General features: G+C 39.0%; 1 protein-coding gene across 1 annotated transcript; it reads left to right on the forward strand.

The window, feature by feature from the left end:
* The first annotated feature begins 1,742 nt into the window (after positions 1-1,742).
* On the forward strand, positions 1,743-6,315 carry LOC149288623 (proton channel OTOP2-like). Its single transcript, XM_089491349.1, has 6 exons — positions 1,743-2,151; positions 2,840-2,976; positions 3,749-3,807; positions 4,007-4,131; positions 4,597-5,558; positions 6,127-6,315. Exons 1-6 carry the CDS (start codon positions 1,743-1,745, stop codon positions 6,313-6,315), a joined length of 1,881 nt encoding a protein of 626 aa, XP_089347475.1.
* Positions 6,316-12,680: the final 6,365 nt, after the last annotated feature.

The raw sequence follows: 12,680 nt of genomic DNA on the forward strand, positions 1-12,680 counted from the left end.
CTGATAAATAATGATTCTGTGTCTGTATAAATAATGAATGTGTCTGTATCTCTTTGTACAGCGCTGCAGAACCTGTTAGCAATATATAAATAAAAGGTGATGATAATTAGTGTCAGTCTCTTGTTACGATGTCCTGCTTGGCCTGATGGGCTTTGAAAGCAGAGTTCGCTGATGGATCACGGGAAATAAATGTAAATGGACAGAGTAAAGTGCGCAGTGATGTACAAATCTCCTGACAAGGGAGGCAAAAGATTGCCTGACATCACTACCGTGCTAAGAGCTTTCTTTGTGTGCAACTCTTTGCATGGAACTCTTAGAGACGTAGTGAAAGGCTGTGCTCCATGTCTCTCTTATTTCTACTGCCACCATGGAGGCAATAAATGCGTTGGTTATATTCCGACGTGGACAAATTTGTGAGGGAGCACCAACTGAAGGGAGTTAAACCACACCTGCGGACGCCACGTGTGATCCACCAACCCATCAGACCCAAAGACAATGTGGAGAGGATTTCAGGGCTCCCTGCTGCCACAGCAACTATTGTATGGGCTAATGTGGCATCAAGCAAGGACACAAGGACATTGCATGGATGGCCAACTGGGCCCATTGATGATGCTTGGTACCTAATGTGCTCTGGTCTGGCATTTCCAACCGCTGGCTGCCTGCTGTAGCATCCCGTCTGCTCCTCCAGCAGCATGTCGGATGTGTACGAGGTGCTGTCAGCCCACTGGTGCCAGATGGCTAGTACAGGCCTGGAGACCATGGTCCTTGGGCATTCAAAGCTGACCTGCTGGCCATACAGACGCCTACAAAATATCTGGGGTCTTGTTTGCTGGACCTTGGCACTTCAGAAGACTTATCACAGAGGGGAATATTCTAGTTGAAAACCACCTGCATGGTCTCAAGCTCTTTTAAAATGTCAAGGATTGGTGATGACTTCATTAGGTCATTTATCAGGTAATAAACCTGAAATGTCAAGTTATGTGAAGGATTGCCTCCTTTTCCAGGATTAGGGTAGGCCTTGGTTCTCTGATAACGCCTCCTTCATAAACCCTTCATACAAATAATAAATAATATAGTTTCATTTGTGCTAGCAGAGAACCTAAGACAATCTAAGAGGCATTCTAAATTGATTTCGAGGACAAAGACTGAACGTAAGAAGAATAAATTCAGCCATTGCTCATTACGAAAGCAACTGTTACTGGAACAATCAATCAAGTAAGTAACTGTTATTAAACCAGATTTATATCAATGGTCTATATATATATAATTTCACTTTAAAACAATAAAAAAGATGAAAAAAGTGCTGCATCTTATCCCAGAGATAACTTTTTTGACCAATTATGTAATATAACACACCCATCCTTTTTGCTGTATTAATTATATTTCCTATTATTATTGCGAAGAAATGAAGGATTGAGGACCTCAAGACAGTTTATGCTGAAAGTTATTGTGGAATACACATTTGATCTATTTATATAAATATTGGAATATAATAATAATATGTGTGGGAAAGTCAGGTCTGATACTCATCGATACTAAAAAAACGTTCCATAGTTCTCCAATAATTTCTATTGTAAATTCAACAGGACAATTCTCATTCAGTAATAGGAAATATCTCAACTACAAAAGTGTTTGGCTGCAGCACATTTTATTTTTTACAGTTGTAGTTTTATTTTTTTTTCTTGCATTTAAAATGTGTAAATATATAAAAATTAAATCAGTCTTTTTCTCACAATTTAGAGATGATTAACAGAGAAATTAACAACGTGTTAATGAACGCTAATGGAATGAGCTCTTTCCAAGTTCCTGAGATTGCCACCAAAGAGATGACGTGTTCTCAGGACTCATTGTGCTCAAGCATGAGCAGCTGTAGCTTGGAGAACGAGCGTGAGCGATGGAATCACTCCGCAGACCCCAGGACCACCAGCCTGCTCTCTTTGCTCTATCTTGCTCTCTTGACTTTTTTTGGTAGCGCAGTCCTTTTAGCAGAAATGAGGCACCACAACCAGCAAACCCAGAATGTGCACGGCTCCTTGACGGTGCTCATGTTAACTTCCTCGGCGTGGATGCTTTGGTTTGCCTGGAAATCTGCACAAAACAAAAAAATTAAAATGTACCAGGATCACCAGGCTGGTGCCAGCTGGTTAAAGGGTAGGCATTGTTCCTCCATCCTTACACATACAACTCATCCACTCTCCTATCAAACTGAAAAGAGCTTAAATGTTTCAGCATAGATTGGAATTCCTTGGGGCCCCTAGACCCATGTCTTTGACACACATACAAACCCACACACACATACAAACTAACAAAACACGTAACATAGAGTCCATGTCTGGTGGGCCAACACCAGTGGCCAGTTTTGTCTGCTGTGTTTAACAATGGGGGTTATACAGTATGCAGTGTTCAGGGTTACAATTTACCCTTAAATAAGCCCATTCTCTATAGAACCGTGTTTGCCCTACCAGTGCCAACTGTCCTGAGAGACCTGTCTCTGTTCATGGTATCCCATTATCATTTCCCTACAGAACCATTCCCCTGCTGCCTCCATCCTTATCACCAGGTTGTGTGTATTTATATATTTATATATGGACTCATTTTGGGTTTACCACCCTCACTAAATTTGTCCTGTTCACAAAATAACTCAGTATTTGTTACTTTTACATTACATTTATTTATTTCTAGATACTTATCTAGAATAGGACACTGCTCTCGGGAGCTTACAATATATTATACAATTACAGTATTTATAGGGCTGCTCCTGGCAGGTATTTCACTAATTTTGAGATGGTATTATAATCCTAAAAAATGTAGAGATAAATATATATCTTGTTTTCTGTAGGAGGGCTCTGCCTATTTGCTTTGGCTACTTTGGTACTTGACTGTTTAACGTTGGGATATTACCATGAGCTACACCAATGCACTTCAGTCCTTGTAACCTCATTTCCAATAGTTCAGGCTGTATTTACAGTCACACAGGTAAGAAACGCCAGGGGATATGACATCATATGACATTTGCATTCAGTGTCTCCATCAAGAATTCTGGGACCAGTAGGCATGTATGTGCCTGGGCACCCCATCAACATCCTGACCCATCCCAATCTTCTCTGAGACCACTTCTCCCCTCTATTTTCCTTTCCCTCCTGGTGTCCCTGCCTCACATCCTTCTCCAGTGACTATACCCATCGGCCTTCCTTCATCCCCCCAGTGTCCATAACCCTCTGCCTTCCTTCACCCCTCCAGTGTCCATATCCTCTCTGCCTTCCTTCACCCCTCCAGTGTCCATAACCCTCTGCCTTCCTTCACCCCTCCAGTGTCCATACCCCTCTGCCTTCCTCCCTTGTCCTCAGTGTACATACTCATTAGGGCCAGGGCCCCATTTCAGTCTTATCAGCTATACCACTCTGATGGCAGCCTTATGTTCTTCTATTATCCACCTAATTTTGAGGGCGTGGGCTAAAAAGTGAGTCCCACTGGGAGAAAAACGCTTAATAAATATTATTTATTATTATTATTATTATATTATAATGAATACCAAAAACAAATTGTTCCCCAGGCAGCTGAACTCGCACAGCTTCCAAACTCACATGACACTCACATCATCACATACAAAGCTCTAATCTCTAGCCACAAGTAAAATATTTTACACGTTTAAGGGATATGTGGATTACTAGTTTAGTAAAGGCCTGTAAGTTTATTTTGATGTGATCGTTAAAAAAAAGTCCTTTGCAATGTACCGTATGTATTTCAGGTATCACTTCTTTCATTTTATGCTAAAGTCTGCATACAGGAAAAACAGCACCTGAACAGGTGAGGGCATTTAAAATAACGTTATTTTTCCATAGCACCGAGAAGGTTGAATTTTAGATGGGAGAGCTTTGACATGGGACATGGGGAGTATTTTGCTAGAAGATACCCTAAAACATTTCTTCCAGCTATTAACATCCTCGGAAAGAAAGTTATTTTTTTTATTTGCTGCGTTTTGTATTTTTTTTCCTGTTGATTGTAGGTTTGGCCTGATGCATACACTTGCTACAAATTTGTTAATGTGGATGAGCGTTGTCCTGGATGAGTCAATGAAACAATTAGAGGAAATATATGATATTCAAAAGGAAAATCTAAATGCAATACAGGGTATGTATGATATGTATACAGAGCATATGCCACCTCTATATATTTCCTTGTCCTTGTTCCTTTATCTAAGATCTTCACTGTCATTGTGTCTCCTGCCCCCTCATCTCAACCCTTTTGTTCTATTGATTCTTCATTATGCCTCCATGATGCCCCTTTTACTGTTTCAATATTAAATTCTGAACAAAAAGTTATTGATAGAGTAAAAAGAGATATTTGCTTAAAAGGCTACAGAGAACAATAAATGTTCTCTCAAAGTAGAAAATAACCTTTAAACTCAATGTATCTCTACAAAAGTGTGTCTTTTTTTAAACTTTTTGGGGGGCGTTGATACAGTGTATCAATGAGACAGGCTTCTAGAGCTTAGGAAACACTCCATGTGATGCCTATACACCTCACCCATGTGTCTGCTGTATACTTACTGTAATACATGGTATCACATCTAATGTATCTCTGCATCTGTTCAAGGCGAAGGAACCCACACCAATAGTTGTGTCTGCATCACCGATCTCTGCCATATTTTCTCAGAAGGAGCTGCATACCTGCATCCCTTCAATATCGAGTTTAGCCTTTTCTCTTCCACAATGCTCTATGTCATATGGAAAAACACAGGTAAAATGCCGTATTCTACAGAAATATCCGGACACAGCAAAGGAACACTTCACATTAATGGGGCTTTTGTGGGTCTGATTCTTGGAGCGTTCGCCATTTCTGCCACCTTTGGAGTCATGATTTCCTTTGGCGTTCTTGCCAAGACACCAGAAACTGTCCAAGAGGCTCTACGTATCTATTACCTCTTTAACTCGGTCTTGCTGTCGGCGATGTTCATTGCCTCTGTAATCGGTATAGTCACTTGTAGGCTTCAGAGAGGCTCGTCATTCGATGATAATTCCAAAAGTGTAGTAAGAAGTCTGGACATTACTCTACTGATGGGGAGCTCCTGCGGACCATTAATGGTGTCTGTCTTCTCGTTGGTGGCCATCTTCTTTCTGCACATTGAAGGGAACCTCTATATCTTGGATCTTTGTTTTTCTCTTTCTAAAACCATCCAGGTACTTGGCCAAAATCTATTCATAACTGAGGCACTTTATTCTGGACCTACCAAAAATAAAAGTGGTACACCAAGGGCCTGGATCTACTCCATATCTCAAGATCCAGCAATGGAGATCTTACAACATGGTGTCAGCAATAAATCTTCAGTGGAAGGTAGTAGAAGGTCTTTCTCAGAGAAAGAAACCAGCGTAAGCAGCTCAAAAATCTTGATTGACTTGAAAAAAGACGAGCCAAGAAATTTAAAAGCTGGAAGTAGCCTCATAGACATGTCCAATAAAAGGGAATGCTTAAAGAAAGGTGGCAAACAGAGCTGTTTTAGAACACGGAGAAAGATTTTACAAAATATATCAATTCTTTTAATCTGTTACAATATATCGGTAAGCAATCTGAGTACCCTAGCTTTCTCGTAATGTAGACTTCTTTTAGGTCAATATGGCAAATCAGAGTAAATATTATAAACATTGTTTCTTATGAGCTATACATTTAACACTCAAGCAATTAGGAAACTTAAAGTCCCATCATTCTTAAAAACAAAGGTCCAGTCTTATTTTACAATGCTGACTACACATCTTCGGACTTGTAGTTCTACAAGAGTTGGAAAGCTAAATGTTGACCATTCTAGTTCTAAACTACTTAACTTGAAAAGAAATCTCTTTAATGTAGCCCTCCAAAATGTAAAAGGCGATTAACGTTCACAAGGGAGAAATATTTGTTAATAATAATAACAAAAAGCTTATTATAATCAGTACATGGGCACTACTGAAAATAATGCTTAGGGTTTGAAAAGAAGAGAAAGGTGCCTAGTCCTACAGCTAGCCGGGCTTCATGGTAGTTCCACAACAGCCTGGGCGGTTTATAAGGGTATTATCCAGCCTTTGATTGAAATATCGTTGGTGGAAGTATAACAAAACTGATGGCTTTTTTTTAAATGTTTTTTTTTCTCAGGTCTGGATCCTATATGCCTATGGAACCCGTCCGCATTTGGTGAGCCAAATCGAGCAGTCCTTCTACGGCTTCACGCTCTGGGTTATCATTGTTAAGATCTCCCTCCCGTTGGGGATCTTCTACCGAATGCATTCTGTTGCCAGCTTATTTGAAGCATATTGTAACATATGTGAAGCAGCTGCTTGCTAACCGTCTCCTGACACCTTTGTGCTGAAACTCTGACATTTGAGTTGCTGAATGGCATAGAATGAAGCCTACGTACAGACTCAACATCATCTTCTATATGTGATGACAGCTGTTGACATCAATGCAAGAATAGCTCTGTGGGAAAATATATTTATGATTTCAGTAATTAGCACCTCTTTCTGTGTGTGTGAAATATGCAATGATTAGCATTCTGTTTGTTGCTCCTCTGGAACTGCCTTTCAGTTTTTTGACTGTAATTTTAACCACAGGGCAGTAGCATCTAAACAGTTTTATATCTGATATGTTTGATAAAACATGCTCTTTTGAAAAGGTAGATCTAATTTCTGGTTATTGATAGGTCTCAAATAAAGTTGGGTTAGCGCACAAAGCTGAAAACCAAGATCCTGTTTATTTGTGTGTATATATATATATATATATATATATATTTATTTTTTATTTTTTTGAATTATAATTTTTTTTCCTATTTATTTAGCGTTTACTGTATAATAAAGTTGTATAATAAGTGCAGTAGTCAAACAGATTATGAATGGTGTTCAACAGGTATGAATACATTAGGAAAGGAAGTCCTTAACCCGAAGAGCTTGCAGTCTAAGTAGTACGTAATAGTATGGGAACCTCTGCTTTTGGTCCCAGAATATCGAGGGTTAATTTCCTTCCTTCCATACAATTAGTGTGAAACTGTCATTTAAAATTAAGTAAATGCTGTATATAATGTGATCCAGGTGCTAAGTTTAATTTAGCAGCATTAACCTGGCAATATTGCTGTGTTAGAAAATTGAGGTTTAAATGTTTTTTTTGCGCTGTTTGGGGTAATAGTCACTAGTTTTAATATATGATCCAACATTTTTAACTTTATTTTGCTCAATCAGTAGCAAAATCTGCCTGTTCTAGTGACGTTAAGCAAAGAACAAAATTTAAAGGATCGTTGAAACTGTTTCAGTTCTTTTGGGCAACCTGAATCACTTTAAGAAATGGAAGATAAGTATGAAACTCCAGCTTCTTTTAGGGGAACCACATATGCCAAAATAGAAAGACTTTCCCAGCTTTTTTCCTGTAACTTTTTAAAACCCGTATTAAGAAACATCTACACTGTACAGATAAAAATCCCATATATTAATCTTAAATTCCTAATACGTATACAATGAAACTGGCATTAATAAAAGTGTCAGCTTCTTAACATAATGAGGGCCTTCATACCCAAAGCATAAATGAAGATTGGAATAATAATACTAATAATAATAATAATTAATATTATTTTTATAATATAGAAGGTCAGTAATCATAAGGCTGTTATAAAGTGTTAAATGAGATGTGTGGGCTGTGTAGCATTCTTTTGCTATCCTCTGTCAATTGCCTTATGTTACACCTGCTCCTTGCATTTGAGAACATGAATGGCACTTGATCCTTCTTTTGCGCGTGGGTATTTTAAATTCATGATAGTTGCGTCCGTCCCAATCCTATTGACAGTTACTAATATGAGAAGTATTCAGATATTTGCTGATTTATGTATAATTAGCCAGTACTTGTTAGTAATTTGTCCGCATTGGGTGTCTGGCTAATGATTGATAACCGAAACATATAGCACTTAATGATAAGATTGCAAATTAAAGTATAGCGATAACAAGAAAACATCATCTTTTCAGGGCTGAAATCCCAGGAAGACCTAATATCCTGCCATTTTATATGTTTCAATGGTGTCCTTGGAGAAGTATTTAACTGGATAATGAGGATGGACATAGAGGAGAAGTTTAGGTTATATAGGGTGATCTCGTGTAAGACATTTTAACTTTTTACTTTTTTTCAGCATTTCTACTCCAACAATTACCAACATTCTTACTTTCTTGGCTGCGGCAGGATCGGCATTAAGGGAAATCTTCCATTATTACAATTCCAACTGTAAATACAATTATAGTACCCAGAAGATAATTGTGATACGAAAGGGGTTAATAGTGGATTTGTGAATTCGTATCTGGGAGAACATGAAAATGAATATGAATGTGCGTTTTCGTTCTTCAAAACGATTACCGAATTAAGTAATATGGCGGCATGAAGATGGAGAAACACAATGCGAAGAATCTTCGTGTTCATCTTCGTTAATATCTCCTTCCTAATCTCCCTGGTCTCTTTCCACTGCCTCTAGGCTACCTTGTAGGGGTTAACGGGAATCCGTAACATTGCGCCAGAAGTTAAAGGATCGTAAGAGCGACTCTATTGGTCATCCTCTGGCATCAACCCATGAAGAACAGCTGCCCTCCATTGGTTGATGCTAGAGGAGGCCCCTGCCGGCGACCAATAGAGTAGCTCATATGGACCTTTAACTCCTGGAGCCTCCCCAGGCATAGTTTCAGCATTAGTAGTTAAAGGTCCATACGAGCGACTCTATCGGTCGCCGACGGTGAGCTCCTCTGGAATCAACCAATGAAGGGCATTGGCTTAACCATTTGAATACTAGAATGTGAGCCCAGCATTGCTAACCTCTTTGGCATTCAAAGAATAATACTAATTAATGGTATTCATATTTCTTTTTCTCATCAATCGATAGACTAATGACTTCCTTAAACACTTTTTGTGTTTTGTCTTTTGTTTGTGTCTGAGAATGCAATACACTTGAGATGTTAGTGGGAGCTTCATCACTTATTAACAAGTTCCAGGTCACTTATTCAAGACATCGTAATTTAACTAATGGACAGGAAAAGTCAGACACCCGGTACGCTTTTATTTAAATAACGTTAGCATGTTAAAAAAAATATCCGATTTAACAAAATTTAACCTGTTCCTGTTTGGTAAGCAGTAAGCACACAGGTGAAAAGATATATAGTCATAGGAAGGGATGTATTAATCACTGGCATTCATATTGGCAACATTTTCATTACTAGACTGCGCCATAGTTACTGGTGCAAAAATCAAACAGATTTAGCAGATTTGCACTTTTTAGACAAGTAACAACTGCTACTATGCTATGCCTATGTTTAATGGGAAATAAATTCACCTAAGAGACATGAAAACGAACACCAACAAAAATAAAAGTAGTCAATGCATTGGCTGTGCCATGTTGGCTGCAATGAGCTTCTGCTGTGGCAAGATGCTCGATCTCATTAGACGCATACTGATGTGCTTTGATTTTCAGATATTGAAGCTAAAAATGTAGGAAAATAACAATTTCATTACTAACTTACAAGCATGATTATTTTTAATAAATCGACACTGCCCTCTCCTCGTCATCCCACCCGTATAAAGAGCTGCCTGAACCAATCCGCATCAATCAGCAATTTACCAATAGTGCAGAGATAACTTAACGAGGAGGAATAATCATGCAGATTCACAGAAATAAATTTTAAGATAACTCATGCTATACATAAGAGGTGAATTGTAATGGGTACACGTGTCATATTCATCTGCGAACATCCTTAGTAAGGTTTATTTTAGTGCATTGAACATTAAAATACACGATTAAGGAAAAGTGACAACCCTGCTTTAAAAAACTACTACCAGGAGCCTGCAGAAACATTATTCTGTCCTACGCTCACAGGCTTCCATAATGCAGCGGATTACATTACACGACAGATATCACAATGCGATAAAACAACATCCTTTTGCATAGTAATAATAGTCCCTAGCACATCAGTGGATGAGCGTGATGGGAGTCGTAATCCATAATAGCTCTCCTGCTGGTAATTATCATGATCTCTCCGGTCTGCACCTCTGCAGGTCGTACGAGCTTAGCAGGTAGCGCGCTGTATAAGCACCTGCATCAGCTGATGATCTCATTGGCCGGGACCGGCTTCTGGAGCACGACAGGTTAGGTTGTCGTCCCGTTTGCATCGTACAAGCTGCTGATGTAACTGAGAAGCCGCTGTTGTTTGCGGTGGGCACAGGACGGACACGCAGATCCATGTGAGTATGTCTTCTATTCTGCACGCTTTTATCGCTCCCTCCTCTCACGCATTCAGATCCGGCTGTCTACCTTCCTGCAGTAACAATGTTATTGCAATAACTAGCTTGTGACCAGAGCCGTCCGCACCTAATGTATCGGTTCGTCTGAGTCTGTTGGTTCTAGTTCTGTCAGACCCCTTGAATATATGGAGCGTACGTATCGGAATATATGGACCGTAAGAAACGCTGTGGAAATTGTTGGTGCCATAAAAAAAAAAGATAATAATAAATGAATAAAGTGCAAGTCTGCAATGCTGTGGCTCTCTCTCGTCTGAAAGGGTTAATAACACTTTTTTCTAAAAAGCTCTGGATTTTTTGAAAAAAGTGTTATACCCATGCGACTAGGCAGATTCGATTAACCCTTTGTGGGTTTTTTTGCGTGTATGTGCAAGCAGTTGGACCTGGCGCTTAAAGGGTTAAACAGCAGCCCTTTCATTCGAGCCATCTCTTTTAAACCTTGACCACCCAGAGTTTCCAGATCGTTGCCTCCTACCGCTTGGTATTCTTTCGTAATATTTTCTCTAGATTGTAAGCTTCTGAGCCTAATGTATGGGTTCATCTTAGTCCGTCAGTTCTAGCTTTGAATACAAGGACTGTAAGAAGCTCTGCGGAAATTGTTGGTGCTATATAAATAAAATGCTTTCTTTTTATGTTTTTCAAGAACAAAAACTTGGAAGTTATTTTCCTTAACACTTATTCTCATTCAGAGCTTTTACCACTAATTCCAATATGTATGTTGAGGCATCTTAGTGTAATTATGCCTGCTTGACACTATGTGACCTCACGCCACACTCATGTGACAGCCTGACCTCACCACCTTATCATGTCTAAGATAGCATGAGTTGACTGTGAAACATATATATATATATATATATATATATATATATAATATATTTAGGCATTTTTAACATTCTTCAATTCTCAAATGTCATTGGTTCACCTGTGCAAAAGCAGGGATCTTTAAATCCCACTCTGTTTCTGACATTTGTAAGTACACCTTGAGGACGTGATGTTTTACAAAGTGTTTAATTATCGTTGGTAAACGGCCTGGATCAGTCGCTTTATTCATTGTGCGGTGCTGTGACGTGTAACACCAGCCTGCTATCCGATACATCGCTCGAGTTGGAGGCCACATTAGTCTAACCAGCCGCGTAGAAAATGCACATTCTATACAGTGCTTTCCTACAAGGCATTGTGTGTTTAACCCTTGGACTGCCAGAGGGATGAATGACACAGTCTTCTCACATTCAAAGGGATTTAACAAAACATTTTATTACACTAGAGATACACGATGCTGAAAATGTGCATTAAACAAGAGGGAGAATACAAAAGTGTTGCAATATTCTATGGTATATTTATTTGGGCTAACCATTAAACTTATTATGGCAATCTTCATTGATCCCAAAGTTTGCATCAATGACTTGATGAAGGAGACAGATTCTTTCTAAATGCGTGTCTCGTATTAAACGTTAATCCGCATCAAAATATATTAGTGGAAACATTAATGTTCCTTTAACCTTTATTTGGAGTTCTTGGCTGACGCAGGGGACTGCATGTCTACAATACACGCTTACCCTGTTATTACAGTGAATAGGTAGATCTTTCCAGACGGACAGAGATCTAAACTAGGAACCACAAGCATGGTAATTAATTGTGTATTTAAATGGACGTCATCCTGATTGATGTATATGAAAAAGGTTTACTGTACGTCGTTGGTCTTTCGTGTCATTAGAATGGTTTGTTTCTGAATTACACATTATTTTCAATGAAGAGACATAATTGGCCTTGGCGTGGATATCTACAGAGATTTGGAGCAGGCAACTGGATCAGGTTGGTTAAAAGATTATGCCCCCTGTGGTATTAATACTAGAATTATTAGTATTGAGATGAATTCTTAACTTGAGGATTAATGATACCAAATGAGAGATGTAATTAAAGGGACAATCCAGTGTCCCGGGGAGTACCCCGAACAATGAATGCACAAAAAGAACATATGGGGTCTTCAAACCTGAAAAAAAGCACTTGCCTTCGAAAGAAGCTGCAGCTCCCTACCTCCTCTGTGGTCCAATGTCCCCTGCCACTGATTGGCTGTTTGGTAGGAAAGTGATCCCATCATCAAAGTGCATATGATGGCTGGGACAACATCAGGGGTGCTGGTTAAAGGGTGGCATGGGTAAAGGAACAGCTGGGATGGTATTATTCTTTATGACATCTGCTGTGTCTATACACACTATTGTGACTTATTAATTAAGCTTAATATTCTGAGCTTCTAGAAGAAAAAGGACATTAGGGGAATAAAAAGTAAGCAATCTTAGATGTTTTGGGGTTTCCCATTGGATGTTTCAAACTTTTGTATCCAAATGAAATATTTTGTAATAACATTCTATTTTGTTATGTTCTAGGTTGTGTTTTTG

The sequence above is a fragment of the Sceloporus occidentalis genome, unplaced genomic scaffold (genome assembly GCF_023333645.1).
Source record: "Sceloporus occidentalis isolate IW3139 unplaced genomic scaffold, rSceOcc1.0.p SCAF_50, whole genome shotgun sequence".
NCBI classification, from domain to species: domain Eukaryota; kingdom Metazoa; phylum Chordata; class Lepidosauria; order Squamata; family Phrynosomatidae; genus Sceloporus; species Sceloporus occidentalis.